Source organism: Hipposideros armiger, unplaced genomic scaffold, assembly GCF_001890085.2.
Source record: "Hipposideros armiger isolate ML-2016 unplaced genomic scaffold, ASM189008v1 scaffold_96, whole genome shotgun sequence".
In the NCBI taxonomy this organism is placed as follows: domain Eukaryota; kingdom Metazoa; phylum Chordata; class Mammalia; order Chiroptera; family Hipposideridae; genus Hipposideros; species Hipposideros armiger.
The window spans coordinates 543268-566135 of NW_017731446.1; the positions used below are offsets into that span (position 1 = coordinate 543268).

The window sequence follows — 22868 nt, forward strand, 5'->3', positions numbered from 1 at the left end:
CCCAGCTCCAGGTCGAGCTGTTGTTCACCATCTTAGCTGTAGAGGGCGCAGTGTCACTAGCCCTTAATGTGGGATCCGAACCAGCGGCCCTGCTGCTCAGAGCTCGCACTCCCAAGCCAACTCTTAACCAGTGAGCCACTAACCCGGCCCTCCCCTTGCTTCTTTTAACTAAATCACTGGAAAAAGTAAAATATTCTTTTTTTTTTTTGGCTTGGCACTAGCAATTAAATATTTTAAATGTAAAATCATTGGATATTATCTTGTGTTACACTTTACCTAAAACCCTGCCTTTATTTTAGTTTTTAAAATTGTAGACCTATTATATAGATGTCTGGGCAAGTTTACTTAGTTGATTAGCATATGATGCTAATCAGAGCCGAAAGTGTGAGCTTGACCTAAGTATGGCCAGATTTACCTAGAAATCTTTGCAAAGATATGGCTTTGCCACTGATACAGCCACATCTCTAGCCAATTCCAAGACACCAACAATTGACCCAGGAGAAACCAATTCAATTTGCAAGTGTATGTCCTATATAAAATCTAATCATCTTTGATATTTTATTCATTTAGTTATTACCTAAGCAAACTCAGATAAAGTAAGGGGCATGCTGGATGATAGATACAAGTATCTTTTCCTTGGAATTTCTTTATCAATAATAATCCATATTCTAATCATCCCTCATAATTTAAAACCCATCTCTACCATAAAGTTATTCCCAATTATTTCAGAACATGTTGGTCTCTTTCTCTTCTACATTTCTAGAGCACTTATTAACACTATCACTAGTTTGGTCTCTGTACTTTTTTCTGTTATTAAACATCTTTCACCTTGGTAGCTTCTCAAGGTGAAGAACTACTTATAATGTATTTCTTGTGAGGCCTGAAAAATACCTTGCACGTAGTATTAGATAGCTGGTTGTCTTGATTTGAGATGGTTTTGATTTTATATTAATGATTGCACATACTTGTATACTGAGATTAAGATATTGAAAAAAGAAAAATGCCAAAGAAAATAAAACAAGGAAAGGTTTGGGGAAGAGAAGCAACATATTAAAATATAATGATAACTCTTCTAAAAAGCAAAGTTTATAAAATATTGGGTTGTTGGAAAAGTCGTGACACATTTTTGCAACGAAAAACAGAAAAAATACATCATGACTTTTCTGACAACCCAATATATTGTTGATACAAAGAAGAGTTAAATAATTAGCATAAAACTGGTGTCTTGGCTTTAATCTACTGACTTTATTTCATTTAAATGGAATGTCTCAAAAGATAACTGATCCAAACATATTAACTTCTTAAACACAAGACTCCTGATGTAGGCATTAGTATTTGGAAAAAGATTTCCTGCATTGTTAAAAAATACAGGATCTTTGTAAAGCGGAATAAACCTTACATATAAGCCAAACATGTCTAAAGCAAAAACATAACTTATAATACTCACTCCTTAGGATAAAATGTGTACCCTTTGAATTTTTACCTGACCCATTTACACTGATTTAAGGACCTTGGTTGAATATGTATTTAGCCTTTATTGTACAAGGAAGCCAGTTAGAAAAATAGGTAGTTTGTTAACATTAATTTTAACACTGTTTTATAACTTCTGAATAGGAAAATTCTTAAGTGAATTCCCTAGAAATTCTATAATAATCCTTTGAATACAAATGGAAGAGTTTTGTTGGCTTATCTGGTTGGTCTGCATGTTTCCTTCTACCAACCCCCACTCCTATGGAATATCTCTCTATTTTACCTTTTTATTGAAGTATAACATACATAGAGAGTAGTGCATAAATCATTTTCACAAATGAACATACCTGTGTAATTCGCACTCCAATAAAGACACAGAACAATATAAGCACTCCACAAGCCCTATGACTATCCTAATTTCTAACCCATAGATTAATTTTGCCTGGTTTTTTTGTTTGTTTGTTTGTTTTTTAAAGATTTTATTGGGAGAGGGGAACAGCGTTGGGGAATCGGGGAAGAGGAACAGACAAGTTGCTGTTTTTTGTTCTTCAGTCTAGTTGTGGAGGACGTCGCTTCACTCCCCCATGTTGGTATTATCATTGCGCTCTTCCTGGGTGAGGCAGATGGGTCGCTGGCCACTGGACGGCCGCTCACGGTGGCCCTTGGCAGCTCACGCTGGCTGCTGGCCACTCACGGTAGCTTACAGCAGCCCACTGCAGCCTCACTGCAGCCTATGCCATCACCGGCGACTCATGGCAACCCAGCTCCAGGTCGAGCTGTTGTTCACCATCTTAGCTGTAGAGGGCACAGCGTCACTGGCCCTAACGTGGGATCTGAACCGGGGCCCTGCTGCTCAGAGCTGGCGTCCCAAGCCAGCTCTTAACCAACGCGCCACTCGGCTGGCCCTAGTTTTGCCTGTTTTTGAATTTTATGAATAGAATCATACATTGTTTACTCTTTTGTGTCTGCATTCTTTTTTTCAACCTTTGTTTGTTGGATTAATCACATTATTGAGTATATTTGTACTTCATTCTCATTAGTGTATAGTATTTCATTGTGTGAATATATCACAATGTATTTATCTATCCTACTGTTGATGGGCATTCAGGTGGTTTGCAGAATTGCAAATATTACAACTAAGAACATTCTTGTATCCGTCTTTTGGTGAACAAGGGTTCATATATACTTGGGTCATAGGGTGTGTTCAGCTTTAAGAGATACTACCAGCTTTGAGCATGGATGTACCAATCACTACTTCCACCAGCAGTGTCTGAATGTCCCAGTTCCTTCACATCTTTACTGATACTTGGCATTTTCTGTCTTCTTCATTTTAGCCATTCATTTAGCCACCGCATTCCATAGAAATCTTTGCCATTTACAAAGAAATCTCTTTGCCATCAATACACCCACATCTCTAGCCCATCAAACAATTGAGTGTGTGGTGGTATCATATTGTAATTTTGATTTCCCTTTCTCCTACTCTGTGTGTTGCTTTTTCGTTCACTTAATAATCAGTTTTTAATCTCAACATAGTCCAATTTATCTAATTTTTCTTTTATTATCAGTGCTTTTCATATCCTGTTGAAGAAATCTTTGCCTATTTCTAGGTTGATAAAGTGTTTTCCTAGGTTTTGTTTTAAAAGCTATTTTGTTTTATATTTCACATTTAAATCTGCAATCCACGTGAAGTTGATTTTTGAGTGTGGTGTGAGGTGGGGGTTGATTCATTTTTTTCCATATGGATATGCAGTTGACCTACTCCATTTATTGACAAGATCATCTTTTCCCCCACTACACTGCATACCATAAACCAAGTGACCATATACATGTGAGATTGATTCTGGACTTGTTCTTCTGTTACATTAGGTACATGGGTCTTTTTTTTTCTTTCACCAATTAATATATCATCTTAATTACTGTAGCTTTATAATTAGGTTTAATATTTGGTAGCAGAGTCCTCCAACATTGTTTTTCTCTTTAAAATTGCCTTGGCTATTCTTGGTTCTTTGAATTTCCATATAACTTGTAGACTCAGCATGTCAATATCCACACAAAAATGCTAGGATTTTGATTAAAACTTTTCTGAATCTATAGATAAATGTGGGGATAATTGACAGCGTTACAATATTGAGTCTTCCAATCCATGAACATGGTATATTGAGATATTCTTTCTTTTTTTTTTTTTGCAATAATACTTTTGAGTCTTTGGTGTAGATTTTTTCCCTAGGTATTTGATGTTTTGATGCTATTGTAAAAATCATTCTAAAATATCATTTTTGATTTGTTGCTGGTTCGAATATTGACCTTATATCCAGCAACCTACTCTTATTAACTGCAGTTTTATTTTTTATTTTTTATACAATTATTCATCTGTGAGTAATGTAGTTTTATTTTTTCTTTTCTAATCCTTATGTCTTTTTTCCCCCTGTTGTATTAGATAGGGTTTCTAGCACAGTGTTGAATAGAAGCAGTGTTAGCTGGTACCCTTATCTCATTCCTGGTCTCAAGAAGGGAGCTTTAAATATTTTACCATGAAGTATGATAGCTACTTTAGGTATTTTGTGTTTGTCTATTTTTTATAGGTATTCTTGACCAGAATAATGAAGTTCTCGTTCCTTCCCAATTAAGAGGTTTTAAAAAATCATGAATGTCAAATTATATCAAATGCGTTCATATAGAATACTTTTGCTGATGCTGTAATAGCTCAGGAGGAAGATTTAAAATGTGAAAAATGTTTACTCTGGATATTTTAATATTACACTGTAATATGTTTTAAGATAACATATAGTATAACTAGTTAAGATCTGCAAATCAGTCATAACCACTAGTGACCTGACTCCATCTGTTTTAACACTTTTCTTCTCAGTGTTTGTTTAGCGTAAGACCATTGTCTTCTCATTAAGAGCGCTTGGCACAGTAAACTGAAAACAAAAGAAGAAACAGAAGCATAGTATATCACATCATTTTGCCAGACTAAACAACTCAATAAGATAGTGCCTTCGTCTTCTATGATAATTTCAAGCTATTAGAGGGGCTTCAGGGGTAAAGCATTATTGAAAACGGCCCACCCACTCCATCTCTTCCTGGTTACAGGAGGTCCTTTACAATGTTCGAGAGGTGGACACACCAAAGAGAAACAGTCCTTTGGCAGAGCTTTGATTGCCCCCTCCTTTCTGACTAGTTACAAACTTCTGGAGCACTCTTTTCATTTTTTGTCCTTTCCACTCAATCTCTTCTCTCCTATTTTCAGTCCCCTATCACTGCAAAGCCAAAGCCAAAATGTGAAAGAGGGAGCTAGCCAGGGGGAAGCATTCCAGTTCCTTTTTTCTGACCTAAGCACCATTCTTCATGAGCTATCAGGCAATGTAGGAATTTCGACTAAACCAGACTAAGTGTTCAACAGATTTAGCCTTCATCCTGATTAGATTATTAGTAGTGAGTCTCCCTTTAGAAACCTGTAAAGGTTGTTTTAGCAGAAAACCCAAGCTTGAGTTAGTTTAACCACAGGGAGAAAGAAAGCAGACGTGAATCTCCAGCTATGGAAGCAGAGAACATGATGAGTATGGATGAGGGAATGATCCTCTAAGCTTTCCTTTCTCCTAATACCTCAGGGATAGAGGAGGCAAGCCATCTAAACAACAAGAGGCTCATGCAAGAGAAAATAAACATGATCTCTAAAGTTGATGTTATGCCCTTTGTTGGTATGAGTTGGAAATTTGCTACGAGACCTTCTGGTTTATTATAAAGAAATATGCATATGCAGATATATGTATTAGAATGCTTCAACCTCTGCCAAGGCCATCAGTGGGAGTGCCAATGGAGAATCAAACCACAGAAGCACTGGATTTGGTTTTCAATATAGTCTAAGTAGGCAACAAGAATGAAAATATATTTTCTTATATTGAAGAAGCAAATGACACACCAAATAATCCATTTCTAATCCATTTCTTAAATCATGGTGTCCAAAATAAGAGGTTCTCTATTCAGAGAAACCGTAACAGAATTCAAACCCCAGCTCCAATCTACATGTTACCTGTGTGACATTGGGCTTATACTTAACCCCTTTCTGTCTAATTTTTTCAATCTGTTGGGTGGTAATAATAATTCTATATAACCCATAGGACTGTTTATATGTGTAAATTATATATTACATATACATTTATAAGTTATATGTATACATTAATAAATTATAAATTACATATGTAACGGTTTTAAGGTACAGTGCCTGTCATATAAGAAGTGCTTAAAAATTGTTAGCTGTTATTAAATTGTACTTCTGCTAATGGGATTCAGAGTCTTCTTTCCTCCTTTACTAATCAAAATCCATGATACCAGGGAAGGAAAAGAAATGAGTTCATAGACTTATTTTTTAAATGTTTGAGTCAAAAGGACAGTCATCTGTTGGTCAAGTATCAAAAATATTTTTTGATTTTTCTTTATTTTACTTGAAAGTACATTAAAATTCTCTTTACTTTTTCAGGTTATTGCAGGATAATTCCTTTTAAGGGGACTGAGAAACAAGCAAGGAATATATTTACTCCCTCCGTTAGATGAAATCATGGGAAAATATTATCATTATAAGATATTTAACTTAATTTTTACTTTTATCAAAGTCATACTTGTACATAGTTTTAAAAGTCAGATAGTATAAGGCTTTTAATGAAGAACAGAAGTCCTCAGTCCCACACCCAGTTCCCACTCATCAGAGGCAATGATTTTTAACTCTTTAAACACTTCTCCTGGTATTGACCTCTAAATCTTTAAAATACATGCTTATACTGCTATTTTAAAAATTGTATTCATTACTCACTGACTTCATACTGTAGAAGATAGAATTTAGCCCTTACCAACACACACACTTCCCCTTCCTCCATCTTCACAATGTCTTTATTTGTAATTTTAAGTAATCAGTTGTCCAAGTTTACATTGTAATAACTTTGAAAGTGCTGCTTACAGTTGAGCCAGGCAGTATACTACAATTCTATTTCTTTTTTAATTTCTTTTTCTTTTTTTTTAACTACAATTTTGCTTCTGATCCTGAATAGCTGTTTGTTTTTCTGGAGTTAATTTTTTTTAACCTAATAGTTGCTCATTTTTGTTGTTTTCCCTTTTCTACATTACCTATCATTAGTTCATTCTCCAATTCTCTGATACAGTAATAGAAATCCTCCAAGTGGTCAACTATATGAGGCATTCTCATTTCTCAGGTAATCTCACATGGCCTTCTTCATCCCCCTGTTCCATTCTCGCTAGGTTGCTGGTATCTGTTATCCTGGGACTTCCTTTCACCTCTCTCTTGTGTTTACATCCTTTGTTTCCTGGAACCCATATTTTCTTTTTGTTCTGGTGTAGAATTCTGAGAAAGAATATGTGGGATGTGACTTTCTTTTGAAACCTTATATTTCTGAAAATGTCTTTATTCTACTCTTATACTTGAGTGATGGTTTGGCTGAGTATAAAATTCTAAGTTGGAAATAATTTTTTCCTTGTATTTTGACAACATTGCTCTATTGATTTTTAGCTTCCAGTGTTGCTGCTGAGCAGTCACTGTCATTCTGATTCCTGATCTTTTACATGGGACATTTGTTTTTCTTTTTTTTTTAAATATAGGATAGACCCTATAAAAAGAACATTAGCTTTTACAGTGATTCCTTTTTGAGTGCTGTGTAGTTTAAATAAGAAATCCCCTCTGTCTCCTGTTGTTGTTTTAACCAACATAAATCCTTGCCCTCAGTCACTCTAAAGTTAAAGAAAACCTGAGGGACAACTTAATAACATTTTTCAAGTACACATGGTAAAGGACAAATATGCAGAGGATGATAGCTATATGTTTAGGAAATGAAAAAAATAAAAGAAAAATGAAAAAAAAGTTACTAACTGCAGCATATGTTAGATGATTATTTCACAAACTACATCTCATCAAATGTTAAACTCTTCAAATATTGCATACTGTGCTCCCCCCTCTTTTTTGTATTTTCTCGTGAATTATTAATCTAAGAAGTCCCACAATAAACCTATTTAACTTACTTACTAGCATTTCCTAAATTTATTTGCCCACCAGAATTTTTTTTCTTTTTAATTATTTTAAAAGGAACATCATTAACATATGTATAACACAATTGGGGAAATGCCAGATAAGACGTAGACTTTCCTGGCTGCAAAAGAGCAATTAAGCAATGGAATAAGTAACCAAGAGAAGCTGTGGACTCTCCTTTTCCAGAGATCTTTAAAACAGGACATCTGTTTTAGGCGTAGTCCTGTTTAAACAATAGGACTTTGCTGGTGTTTCTTCCTCTTCCTGTGCCCTAGTGGTAGCGTTGGAGGCTTTTAGCCCACCTTTTACATGTTTCTAGTACTCTGGTTACTAACATGTACAAAAATGACTACTAGTGCCAACAATTATATTTATTGAGAACGTATTAAGCATCTGGCCCTGTGCTAGACGCTTGAACAACTTCATAATGCAGTGCAGGGAATGCTGGGGTAGGAGACAGAAAGCCTGATTCTTATTCGCTCAGCCTCTGACTAACCTGGTGCTTGTGGACAAATCACTTTGCCTCATTTTCTTCATCTGTCAATTAAGAACCTTAGGTTATCTCAAAGAGGCCTTTTCCATTCTAATATTTCAGGGTGACTTTTGTCTCTGGGTATCAGCTATGGTAATGGGAGAGGAATTAGAAAACTCCCAGGTCAGTTTACAGTGTGAAATGATTTGCATGAATGGGTAAGGAGGGGCTGGAAAAATAAGTTGGAGCTGTATTTATGAGTACTATGACATCAAACTGAAACAAATTAGAAGATACTGGAAAAAATCATTGATTGTGGCTTTAAGGGCACTTCCAACAAGACTACTGAGTTTTAGAGAATCTATAAATGGCTTTTCCCTGGCACCTACTCATATTGCACAGCTTAACACACTTCTCTAATGAAGCTTTTATTTGAGAATTACTCTTCATAGTATATTCCCAGCCCCCTCTACCTGGCACATCAGAGGTATTCAGTTTAGAAAGTTAAGTGTTCAGGCTGTGGAGTTTTAGATCATCTGGGTTAATAACCCATCCTGACTACTTGGTGAATGTGTTCTTAGCAAGTCACTTACTTCTATATCTGTGCCTCAGTTTCCTCTTCTTAATGAGAATTATAAGTGTACCTATCTCATTGGGCTGTTGTGAAGATTAAATGGGACAATCCAAGTGTTGTATATGGCACAATACTTCACAAAGATTTAGGGTTCTATTAATATTAGCTAATGTAATTATTAAGGAGATGAAGCATTTCCCCAGACATTCTAATAGTTTTTCTTTTCATAAGGGACTACATAAAACCCCAAAGGTAAATCACATAGTTCTGGTGTTGATTTTATAATCTAGCATCTTTTCTGACCTGCTTCCATACTCACAAATAATGTCGCCTATCAGAGAAGTTACTTTATTTTTGCATGATATTGGTTGTATATTTATTTGAAATACATTGTGCTTTGGAATATTGTGCAAAGTCTGCTCACTGACTATAAGAGCATTTCAAGCCAAGTTTGAAGGACTGAGATAAATGGCATAGATTCAAGTCCTTCCTCACCATGTCTGCATAAAGACTTTTGCCTGCTTGAAACACACTGAAGGTTGTGAAATTGATAGATACACTCTGACGCAACACACTCCTGTCTCCCAGCTGGAAAGTTAAGGCTGTGTTACTTATCCCTGAGAAGGGCTGTTGTTCATGCTAATATTTTGTGCATTTGTTCTTTCATGGGTAATTGCACGGAGTAACAAAAAACACCTACTCGACTTACAGCTTGGCAGAAACAGTAGCTTATGTTTTCTAGAGACAAAATTAGAAGCAGGCCCCCTGGACCCATCTCTAAGTCAAAATAAATTAAAATGTCTAGGAAACCATTGTGCCTCCCAGTAAATATGCTCCATGGAGTAATATCATTTAGGTCAAGATGTCCCAGAGTAAGAGGACAGGGAGCAGGGATGGGGGAAGGAAAGTGTGTATTGGAGTAATATGTTTTCATAGAGATGAAGAGGAAAGCTGTTTTTCTTTCTTACTTTGTCTTTTCCCCATAGGAAAAATAAAACCCAAACTTTGTAGGATGCTCATCTTCCTCCTGCAATTATCAAAAGAGGAAAACTGAGTATACATTGTTGAGAGAAGGGGTTACAGCTTACGTTGTGTTTTATATATAATATTGAAGGTTACCATCCTTTCTGGAAAGCTTAAGTCTTAGCAAAATTAAAGCCATTGAGAAAGTATCTATTTTTTCCATTTTTACAGAAAAATGAATACTCATTCTACTATTCTCTATAAAATATGATTCTTCAATTGGCAAGCATTTAGTAAAACAACTGTGCATAAGGACTAAAGGGAAAACAGAATAATAAGACACTGTCCTTTTGCTCCAAACTTAAAATTTAATGGCGGAAAGAGTTATCCAAATAATGGTATCAGTTAAAAGAGAAGTATAAAGCGCTGTGGGGGAACAATGGAGAGTATTTTTAAGTTGCAGAATTCCTGGAAGGTTTCATGGAGGAAGTAGCATTTGGACTACTGTGGGAAAGAGTTGGGATAGGGAGAAGGTAGAGCAGCCTCAGCATGAACAAAGAGGATCAGACTAGAAGATGCAGAGCATGTTTAACGCGGGCAGAGTATGATACACGTAACCACAGGCGATGCCAAGAATGGGAGTGAGGTCTGGGATCACTAGTGGGGGAGATCAGTAGTGGGGAAAGTAAGTCAAGGCTGTGTCATGCAGGGCCTTGAATGCCAAGTCAAGACTTTTAAATTTATTATGTAGGTCAGAGCTTCTCCTGCTGTCACACCAATGTGCCCTTAATAGAAGAGAGCAGCAAAAACATAGCATTCTTGAGGAGGGGGTGAATACGTGGAGAATAGGGAATGTTAGGGCAGCTTAACGATTCTGTATGATACTGTAATGGCAAATATGTGACATTATGCATTTATCAAAACCCATAGAATATACAACATAAAGAGTAAATAAACCCTAATGTGAAGGATGGGCTTTAGTTAACAATAATGTATCAAAATTAGTTCATCAGCTTGTAATAAGGGTACCACTCTAATGCAAGTGTTAATAGTAGGGGAACTCCAAGTTAAAAATAGGGGAAATTGTGTGTGTTTCAGAGGTGGGGGGAAGGGAGAAAGGGGAAAGAGTACATGGGAACTCGGTGCTTTCTGCTCAATCTTTATGTCAACCTAAAACCACTCAAAAAAAAATAAAGTCTGTCATTTTTAAAAATAGCATTCTTTTGCCCATAAAATATACTACTATTATAATTTTTAAGGATTTTATATTATATCTTTAAAATCACATGATTTTAAAAATTCTATTCATTTCCACATAAATAGCTATTTTGACACTAAAATTTTCCCCAAAACTTTTAAATAAAATAGATGATCTATAAGGATATGGTTCCTGTATTATGAAGCGTGGCTTTGTTGACAGGGAGTCATTGAAGTCATATGTTAAAATGAAACAAAAGAAAATTAAACCAGTAGAATGATGAGCAATGAATTTTCCTTGCAACACAGATGTTTTTGCATCCTTATTTTCATTTCCCAGTCTTCATACAGAGGCATATACACTAACTTTAAACTCTTGTAGTCAACCTTTATTTTGTTTATAATAAACATAATGAGAAATAATTGATAACACTTTTATGTATTAACATATTACAATCGAGACAAGAGAGGTATATTTTGATATGAGAGCAATTTATACCGAGAAAAATGGATAGAAAAATGGATAGAGAAATGTGAAATAATCATGCTGATGACAGGGGCAAAGTAAATGGAGTGACCTGGGTCAGATGAATTTTGATACAAAGGATTCAGTTCGATGGGTGCCCCTGTCATTAAGAGCACAAACTTTTTTCTGGATGTCACTGAGACCCAGTATGACCTTTAAGCTATCGCCAATGCACATTCCTCTTTTTCGGCGTGTAGTGTTTACACTGTAACACAGATAACTTCAGGTTGTTTGGGTACTTATTTGTGTAGATATTCAGACATGTGAACCCAAACGGTGCCTAATGAGTCCTCTAGGAACAGCTGAAACACATTCACAGGACTAGTCTCCTTATTTGTGTTTTCAAGGCACTTTGTTTTTCTTATGAAGACCACAATTGGAATCTTTAACCTCATGCAATAATCAGGCTTTGAGAGTAAATTCCTTAGCTCTCTGCTTGCTGGGAAAATACAAGAGACCCATTCCCAGATAACCCTAGGAGAGCAGCCCTTCCTCCATAAATGATTTTCATCAATGAAAGAATAAAGAGAATATCTATAGAACAGGGTTTCTGGGTCAGTCTCAAGTTTGAATTCTCTACTTATTAGCTGTTGGACCCTGGGCAAGTCACTTTCCTTCTCGAAAATATCTCAAGTTGCATGGAATAAAAGGTAGAATGTGTCTGGTGTGTTGGAGGTAACTCAATAAATATCAATAAGCTTCCCCTCATCCCCGCCTCTTCTGCTAAAATTTCACAGCTGCCTCATCAATTCATTTTGTATTGAAGAAATAAATATTTAATGAGCACCTATCATGAGCCACGCCCTTTGCTAGGTGATAGGGATGACTGCAAATAAGACAGTTATATCTGTGAATTCAGGAGCCCTAGAGTTTATGAGCAGGTCATTTTTTTGTCTCCAGTGTCAGCAGCCTCAAATTCCCACAGCTCTCTACTGGTGTTTTTGACCAGAGTTAATATTTAAAATATTTTTTTAATATTTTATTAATATTTTTAATAACTGCTTTTTGGGCATCACTTTGAATAGTGAACTGATTTGAGGTAAACCAAGGCAGACAGGCTCCCGTCGCATAAAGGTTTAAAGTCTACACACTCCGGTCGCTCACAAGTCCACATTGAATACTTAGAACCAAAATCTCAGGGTTTTATTTTACTTACTCTGACTACAGATCATATTTAGAAAAATGCATGTGGTGTGTATCATCTTAAGGAGGCAATTCATGAAATGAGTTATTCTGTGGCCTTAGAATCCTAATCAGTGTTTTTACCTTCATCTTTTATATGTTTTCTTGTTTCCATTTTTAGTTTTGGTTTGGTTTGGTTTTGGGGATGGTTTTAAAATGAATGCTGGGCTAGATTCTCATAGATAATCAAATCTGTTTCCACATATCTCTAACCTCTCCATTCTCTGGGGAACACTTTTTCCTCTTTAAGGAAAGCTGTCTACACAGAAAACAAAAATATTTGAGTAAATTTTCGTAGCACAGAAGGGATCTTCCGTTTTTTAAAAGATTCATTTTGGTATTACTTTAAGAACAAAGTTATTTTATAATGCAGTTAAAGAACAAATTCTCACCTAAATTTAATATACCAACTCTTCTGTCAAACAAAAACATTATAAACACAAATGGAGGATCAAAATTTTCATCCTAAAGAGAAAAATATTTAGGATCTGTAATTTCAAGAAAGTAAGATTATCCCAGAACTCTATAACAAGAGACAAAGAAGGACCCAGTAATCCCACTTCTGAGTATTTATCCGAAGAAACCCAAAATCTACTTCGAAGGGACATGTGCATCCATATTCATTGCAGCATTATATATAGTAGCTAAGATATGGAGACAACATGGTGTCCATCAGTGGATGAATGGATAAAGAAGAGGTGGTACATATGTACTCTGGAATATTTCTCAGCCATAAAAAAGAATGAAATGTTGCCGTCTGCAACAATGTGGATGGACCTAGAGGGTATTGTGCTGAGTGGAGTAAGTCAGACGGAGAAAGAAAAATGCCATATGATTTCACTTACATGTGGAATCTTAAAAACAAAATAAATGAACAAACCAAACAGAAACAAACTGATAGATACTGAGAACATTTTGATGGTTGCCAGATGAGAGGGGGGTTGGAAGGATGGGTGAAAAAGGAGAAAGGATTAAGAAGTATAAATTGGCAGTTACAAAATCATCATGGGGATGTAGGGTATAGCATAAGGAATACAGTCAATAATATTATAATAGCTATGCATGGTGTCAGATGGGTACTAGATTTATCGGGATGATCACTTCATAAGTTATATAAATGTCTAATTGCTATGTGGCACACCTGAAACTAATATAATATTGTATGTCAACTGTAATTAAAAAAATGAAACAATTATATGAAAATAAATAAATAAAAATCCTTAACAGACTGGATGGACGATCTTCTGTGGAAGATAGAGCAGGGCTATTCGCAGGACATTTATATGGGTACACTGTCCACATCGCTAGTGTCATAGGGTTCTCTACTGTAATATCCAGGTAAGGGGTGACTTCCTTCCTTTAGTAAAACAACCTGGACAGCACTAAGAAGGGGGTTATGTTGTTTTCTCTCATTGTGATAAGCTAGATGAGATCCCTTTACCAAACACTGTCAGTTCCCTCTCTATGTATCTTTAGAGAATTGCCTGTTCTCCAGACCCCACTTCATAGCTATTCTTTTTTTTTCCCATTTCAGAAATTACCATGGTTGACACAGAGATGCCGTTTTGGCCCACCAACTTTGGAATCAGCTCCGTGGATCTTTCCGTAATGGATGACCACTCCCATGCCTTTGACATCAAGCCCTTCACCACCGTCGACTTCTCCAGCATTTCTACTCCACACTATGAAGACATTCCATTCGCAAGAGCTGACCCAATGGTTGCTGATTACAAGTATGACCTGAAGCTGCAAGAGTACCAAAGTATGATGTTTATTTCCACTTTTCAGACTACTAAGACCAGAATTGGACTAATCTCAATAACACTGGAATAAGTGCTCCAGAGGCTAACACTCTATAGAGAAGACATTTACCTTCCATTTATCCATGAAATGTTAGGTATTCACAATATACCAAAAAGGAAGGCAGTGTGGAAATATCCCAGATCATTCTTTCATTTTTTTTCCCTCCTTCCTTCCTTTCTCTCTTCTTTCTTTTTTTCTTGCTTCTTCTTAAGAACATTTTCCAGCACGATTACATTGTCAGGTTTATCTCAGGCTAAGAGTCCATCACCCAGACTTTGAATTCTTTTGGTCACTTATAAGTTAATAAGTAACAGTTGGCTACCTTATATAACTTACACCAGATTACTAAATTATAATCCATTTCTTCTAATTCTGACATTTGAGAACCTGTTTTTCAGCACAAATTTAAATTTTGACATTTTAATCTCTTGATAAATCTTTATGCCATTAACTCAATTCACATCGAAATATCAGACTCAAGAAAAACTAAAACTGCACTTTTCAAGATAAAATAAATTTCTATGATGCTATTTCCTTGATTTTTATCTGTTTTTGTGCTGATATGCTGGTTTTCCAAAGCCACTACCGTGTAATTGGCAACCATTATTTGACAATAAGTAAGAACTTTGTGTATTTCTAGGGGTTTTTTTTAAGATAAATAATAAACTTGGTTATACTTACGTGTGTGGTTTTCAGTTACAGTCTCATATAGGAATTAAATAGGCCTGATCCTAACCAGTGAAAAGGTATTGCTTACTTTCCATAGGTTCTCTCACTGTCTATCAAAGATCATTTTAGAAACCACCTTTTCTGACTCAACATTGATGGTAACCCGGTCTCTTTATTTCTCATGTACCTTCAAGCTGGGCTTACTGTTACGTTTTCACGGCAATGTTCCTTTTGTGTTTCATTTGCAAGAGTGGTTTAAAATTCTTCTAAAGTGCAACATTTAAATGAAAATATACAATTTAACATTGTGAAAATTAATTCATTTACTTAATGTGTAATTCTACGTAATTACACATTACGTAGCAAAATAACCTCAAATACTATCTGTTGTCTGTTAGAGCTTTAATATTACGGGGTGTTGGAAGGTCGTAGAACCAGTCTTAATTCTCTTCCCCGTTTTATTTTTACAGGTGAGGCTCAGAGGTGTTGTGACTTGTCTGTATTACAAAGCCTTCTTTTCCATGTGTTTTTCATGTTCCATAATGCTTCTGCACTTAAATAGTAAAATATGGCATTAAAGTGTACTATAGTGACTTGCTCTATTGCCTTTTTTAGCCTTGTTTTTTCATGTGATAATGACCTGCTCACATTTTTCTATACACAGGTGCAATCAAAGTGGAGCCAGCATCCCCACCTTATTATTCTGAAAAGGCTCAGCTGTACAGTAAGCCTCATGAAGAGCCTTCCAACTCCCTCATGGCAATTGAATGCCGTGTCTGCGGAGATAAAGCTTCTGGGTTCCACTACGGAGTTCATGCTTGCGAAGGATGCAAGGTAAAAAAATATATATTTTTCTTTCTTCAAGGACTTTGCTGAAAATTTATCTATTATTTTATTTTATTTATTTATTTTTTAAAGATTTTTATTAGGGAATTGGGGGATGGGAACAGCGCTGGGGAATTGGGGGAAGGGGAACAGACAGGTTGCTGTCCTTTTGTTCTTTAGTCTAGTTGTGGAGGATGTCGCCTCACTGGCCCAAGTTGGCACCATCATTGCACTCTTCCCGGGCGAGGCAGATCAGTCGCTGGCTTCTGGACGGCCGCTCACGGCGGCTGCTGGCCGCTCACGCTGGCTGCTGGCTACATACGGTAGCCCATGGCAACCCACTGCCACAGGGGCTGCAGCCTATGCCGTCGCCGGTGACTCACGGCAGCCCAGCTCCAGGTTGAGCTGTTGTTCAGCATCTTAGCTGTGGAGGGCAGTGTCACTGGCCCTCATATGTGGGATCCGAACCGGGGCCCTCTGGCGTCCCAAGCCAGTTCTTAACCATCGCACCACTCGGCCGGCCCTATTATTTTATTTTCTGTTGCAAACACATGACAAGGAATTGAGATAATATTGTCAAATCTTTTTTTTTTATAAAACCCATTATTCAAATGATATATTTGAAAACCTAAGAAAATTGATAAAAGCAGGGCTATTTTGCCTCACTTTCCTTTCTCCAAATTAGTTCTATGAGCAACTGATCTAATTCAACCCTTGCATCTTGCAGATGGTTTTTAAAAAGTGACTTGAGACAATTTTGGTAGATGGTGACAGATAACAGTCTAGTCATTCTTTTGCATGTGGCTTTCCAGTTTTCCCAGCACCACTGATTGAAAAGGCTTTCTTTTCTCCGTTGTATTTTTTTGGCTCTTTTGTCGAAAAATTTTCCCCATATATATGTGGATTCATTTCTGGGTTCTCAAATCTGTTCCATTGGTCTGTGTGTCTGTTTTTCTGCCAATACCATGCTGTTTTGGTTGTTGTCACTTTATAGAATAATTTGAAGTGAGGGAATGTGGTACCTTTGGCCTTGTTTCATTTTTCTCAGGATTACTTTGGCTATTCGGGGTCTTTTGTGGTTCTATACAAATCTGATGAATTTTGGTTCTATTTTTTTTTAAATGTCATTGGGATTTTGATGGGGATTGCATTAAATCTTTGTATTGCTTGGCGTGTATAGCCATTTTAACTATGTTGATTCTTAACTCAAAATGAATCAAAAACCTAAATATAAGATGTGAAACAATAAATTGCATAGAAGAAAGCATAGGACTAAACTTATGGACCTTGGTTTTAGAGAGGATTTTGTGAATTTGACCTCAAAGACAAGGGAAATAAAAGCAAAAATAAATGAATAAATATATCAAACGAAAAAGCTTCAGCACAGCAAAAAAAAAAAAAACCATCAACAAAACAAAGAGGCAACCAACCAAATGGGAGAAGATATTTGCAAACAACACCTCCAATAAGGGGCTAATACTCAAAATATATAAAGAACTCATACAACTCAACAACAAAAAGACAAACAATCCAATTTAAAAATGGGCAGAGGATCTGAACAGATATTTCTCCCTAGAAAACATGCAAACAGCCAACAGATATGAGAAAAGATGCTTAACTTCCCTGGCTATAGGGAAATGCAAATCAAAACCACAATGAGATACCACCTCACACCTACTAGAATGGCTATCGGCTTTCATCAACAAGTAACAAGTGTTGGAGAGGCTGTGGAGGAAAAGGAACCCTCATACACTGCTGGTGGGAATGTAAATGGTACAGCCACTATGGAAAAGAGTATGGAGGTTCCTCAAAAAGTAAGAATAGAATTACCATATGACCCAGCAACCCCTCTTCTGGGCATCTACCCCAAAAATCTGAAAACATTTATCTGTAAAGATATATGTACCCCTATGTTCACTGCAGCATAATTCATGGTGGTCAAGGCATGGAAACAGCCAAAGTGTCCTTCGATAGATGACTGGATAAAGAGGATGTGGTACATATATACAATGGGATATTACTCAGCCTTAAGAAAAGATGAAATAATGTCATTTGCAGCAACGTGGATGGATCTTGAAATTATGCTAAGTGAAATGTCAGACAAAAAAATGAGAACTATATGATTTCACTCATATGTGGGATATAAAACAGAAAGCAACAAACAAGACAAATAAGCAAAAACTAATAGACACAGACAACAGTTTAGTGGTTACCAGAGGGTCGGGGGGTGAGGAGATGGCACAAGAGGGTAAAGGGGGTCAAATATATGGTGACAGAAGGAACATTGACTTTGGGTGGTGAATTGAATACACAATGCAATATACAGATGATGTATTATAGAGTTGTACACTTGAAACCTATATGATTACTAACCAATGTCACTCCAATATATTTAATTTAAAAATCTCTAATAAAAAAAAAGTGACTTGATCAAGGTGTCATGGCAAGACAGTGATGAGCTGACCCAGAACCCAGATTTCCTGAATCTTCCAGTGTTTTTATTTCCACTATACCATGTAATATTTTATATATATAAAGCTTGACAGATTAGATAGATAGATAGATAGATAGATAGATAGATAGATAGATAGATAGATAGATAATCTTTATTTGAGCCTTAGAACAGTCCTGTAGGGTTGAACTTATTTATGGCCACTTTACAGATGTAGAAATTATGAATTAGTAAGACTTGCCCATGGCCATCCATCAGGAAATGGCAGAGCTAGGACTAGAACATGTATCTATGACTCCTAAACCAGTGCCCTGCATTTTCTTATTCAAGCATCAGTTTGAGCTATGTACTCGTATTATGGAGAGGCAAAGAGATATAACTATTTTGGAAAGGAAGTTCTGTTTCTCATAACCTTTTTCTTTGTGAAAAATGACATTTTGCAAAGTTCAAACATTTAGTAATATTCTTCCCAATTATTAGGAGAATGTTAAGTCACTCATATTTTAATATGTGGTCTCTTAAAATAATTAATTTTAATATGCTAAGTGAATAACATAGTAATAAAATAGTTTTTATTATATACTCCAGGAATCAGAACAAATTGTTCATATTTACCTTATAAAAGGAGTATTTATCTTTTATGAATTTTTATAAATACAAATTTGAAATAAATATGTTTTATAATATAAAATATTATTAAAGTATTTATCTTTTAAAGTAAACACTGCTTATATAAGTCAGACTCAATCCTCAGTTGGGCTTTTTATTCAGAAAAAAGATATACAATAGCATTTAGGTAGACATTAGAACATCTGGGTTCCTAACTGGATCATGGGACAAAAAAGAAAGTAAAATAAATATTTATTGAATTTCTGCTATGCACCAGATATTGTGCAAGACGCTTGTGCAGGTATCATTTTTAACCACCTTTTGCACATCTATAAAATGGTGTTGAGTTAAATGATCTCTAAAATTTCTGCAATTCAGTTTATTACTCTAAAGGCAACCTTGTAAAGTGAAAAGAGACAAGCTAGTAGTCACCTGGCCCACTTGCCCAAAGCCACTAGCCAGTCACAGAAACGCTTTACCATCAGTCACCTCATGTATAAAACGACTTGGTTAAATTAGCTATCCAAGGTCTTACTCACTTCTAAGGTCTAAAATTCCAACATGACTGCTTACAAAACTACTGGCAAGAGATGCTTTCATTTAAAACACTAGAACTCACTCATTATGTTATTAAAACCAAGCTAAAATATCTGAGATCTTATATGAAATCATTATATATAGTTAATTATTTAAGATGTCAGTGAGTAGTAAAAACGTCATTTTGTTGTAAAGTTATACAATTTTTTAGTGAGTAAATTGTTGCTAAACTCTGAGAACTATCTGAAGAAACCATTCAGTTTGGTCATCTTGGTAATTTACGTTGATAAATGAAAACAGTATGATTGGTTAAGTTTCCACAATAAACTATTGTTTTTTTAGGGACTGATAAAGCACTTAGAAAATTAGAACATTTAAGTAAATGGTTCTGCCACGATTCTATTAGTCATATAGTTGTGGAAAGTTAACATTATTGAGAACAGCTAAAAATTGAAAGACAGAAACATTATCAGTAGTTGGTTATGGTGATGAAAGCTACGTTCTGAGGGCACAAAAACTTTGACTATAAAAAGTGTGCAAAGAAGAAAGAAGCAAAAATTTTTAAAAAGGCAAAGAGGGAGGAGAAACTCCATGTGTCTTCAAGCTAGGAACAGGAAGGGTTCTAAGGCAGAGATGGAGAGTACACACTTAATAAAACCTGAAGAATTCAGGTGAATCCTTAACCAACCATAGATAAACAAACAAAAACAATAGAAGAAAATTAAGAGTATTGTATACTCACCTGCAGTAACTTGTAAACCATCCAGATACAGATTACAGACTTCTTTGAATGTCAACTAAAATTTATATATATATATATATATATATATATATATATATATATATATATATATATAGAGAGAGAGAGAGAGAGAGAGAGAGAGAGAGAGAGGATGTGGAGTACAGCATAGAAAATATAGTCAGTGGAATTGTAACAGCTATATTCGATGTCAGGTGGGTAGTAGATTAAGGAGGGTTATCACTTTGTGAAGGGTGTAAATGTCTAACTATTACATTGTTTTGTATGCCTGAAACTATAATAATAATAATTTTTAAAAAGGCAGGTAATAAGTAAGGACATAAATCAATGAATGAATGACATTTCCATTTGAGATTTAAAAATATAAATGTTCATAAGTGCAAAAAAAGTGCAAAGAAGGTTATGCTATCTTTGGAAGGGAAAATAGACATCTATTCATTTTAAAGATGAGAATTTTTAAAATGTTAGTAGACATTATGCTAAGTGAAATAAATGAGTCAGAGAAAGACAAATACCATATGATCTCACTTATATGTGGAAATCTAAAGAACTGAATAAATGAGAAATGTAAACAGAAATAGTCTCAGAGACACAGAGGAAAAACAGGGTTGCTAGTTGGGAGGGGGTGGGGATGAGGGAGAATGGGAAGGGACGAGACAAATTGGTAACTACAATATTGCCTCAGGAATAGAAAAGACAGTTTGGAGAATATAATCAATAATGTTGTAAATATCTTTTAGGCGGCCAGACGGACTCATGTCTTGTTAGGGAGACCACTTCATAGATGGTGTAGAGGCCTGACCGCTGCACTGTACATCTGAAGCTGCCGTTGAATAATATTATATGTCAACTATAATTTAATATATATATAGTCATGAGATGTGGAGTATAGTGTGGGAATTGAGTCAATGGAATTGTAATAGATATGTATGATATCGGTGGTGAGGGGACAGTGGATGGGGGGAGGGGTGTTGTCACTTTGTAAGGGGTGAAAATGATAACTATTGCATTGTTTTGTACACCTGGACTAATAATAATAAAAATAAAAATTTAAAAAAACGCAAAAAAAAATGTTAGTGGAATAATATAATTTGACTTCTCCAACTATAAATTAGCAGTTCTCAAAGTGAGGTCTGGAGACCCCTAGGGGTCTGCTCTTTCAAAGCACCCATGAGATTGAAACTATTTTCATAATAATACTATGTTATTTACCATTTTCACTGTGATTCAGTCAGGAATATAAGTAGAATGTTCCAGAAGCTACATGACATGGAATGATAATATAGCTCTGGTGACTACTGGAATGTTTGCCTGTATGTTCTAACACATAATAATGTCTCAGTTTTAATTTCTAGTCTGATGAGTATTAGTAAATATAGCCCACATAAATTAAAGCTCTTTGAAGTACTCAATTTTCAAGAGCATAAGGGGTCCTGAGTTCAAAAAGTTTGAAAACCACTGTTATAAGGCATTGAGGCTGAAGAATACTCATTCTTTGCTACTTTGGAACAAAACAAAATTGCTGCCATACTCTGAATGCAGCTAAATGAGCAGTGACTGGCTGTAATCAGAGATATCTCTTTAGCTTATCTATAATACAGCACTCAATGATAAGCCAGGAAAATGAAATTCGCAAATGTGTTTTGCTCACCTGTTTGTATTTTCTGAAAGGTACTTTGACAGTTTAATGTTTGCCATCACAATAGAATATAGGATATACCCATAATTAAAGTACAGTTACCACAAATCTGCAGACTGATTTATGGATTGAAAAGAATAGTTACATTGCTTAAGAGAGCTGTTAGTAGGCCTTCTTAAACGATTTTACAATGCCAGTGGAATAGGTTTAATTCTTGCCAAAATTCTAAAACAAATAAAAAGTTTGGGTTTCAATTCAAATGAAATAATGGCATATTCTTGGGTGTATTAATATTACAGACTTAGGTAAAATATAACCTTTGAGCTACTAAAACATATAAACACCTTAGAGCTTGCAAAGCTGTCTTCTTCTTAAATTTGGATACTTATTTTTTTCTTTAATGGGTTTTGTTATGTTTTTGTATCTTTAGTGAAAGATCATTTTAGAACCATAGACTTACCTAAAGATATTTACATAAATACGCTCTCCATACAATAGAGTGTAACCTATTTTTGTATTTCTGTGTAAGAACCTACCTCAGGAACAGTTTTTAGTATATTCCCACCTGCCGGTGGTAGCTCGTTGACTCAGCTTCTGAGTGCCATACACTTCATAGGAAAACTGAATACAGGGCTTTTAATCTCATTGTAATATTAACAATAGCATTCTTAGGTCTCATTGCACCTGGAGTTTTGTTAAAAGTAAAGCAATTAAGGAGAGATGGGAGAAAATTTTTTAAAACGCAAAACCAACCAAAACAGGCATCACCTTCTCATAGGCAAATATGAAGTCTTTTGAATAAATATATACACAAAACAGTTTTCTGAAATGGTGACTGATACTTCTCCATCACACCAATTCACAGACTCCATGATAATCATAAGAGTAAGTTTTTGCAATTGCACATTGTTTTGTGGACCCTGAAATAACACATAAGAGTGTTTTTAAAGAGTGTTTCTTTATCAGTAATTTGAAACATTGGAGAAACCTGCTTCATTCTTTGAATCAATGATTTTATAGAAAGACACTTAGTAATAGCCTATATCCTCCTTGCTAAATTTCTCGAAAGAGCCAAACGACAAGAAAACAGTTGGTTATCATGAAATTGGTATTTTAAAAAAAGTAAGTTCTGAGTAGTGTGCTAGAGACTGTACAA

The 22868-nt window shown here is 35.5% G+C and overlaps 1 protein-coding gene across 7 annotated transcripts in view; it reads left to right on the top strand.

Annotated features, from left to right (window-relative positions):
- The window catches only part of PPARG (peroxisome proliferator activated receptor gamma), a 124938-nt gene that overhangs the window by 61023 nt on the left and 41047 nt on the right, over positions 1-22868 (top strand). For all 7 annotated transcript variants that reach the window (XM_019646063.1, XM_019646058.1, XM_019646059.1 and 4 more), the window contains 2 exons: positions 13953-14180; positions 15555-15724. In XM_019646063.1, coding sequence (XP_019501608.1) covers positions 13961-14180; positions 15555-15724 — 390 coding nt within the window. In that variant the 5' untranslated portion in view covers positions 13953-13960. The remainder of the gene's footprint in view (positions 1-13952; positions 14181-15554; positions 15725-22868) is intronic.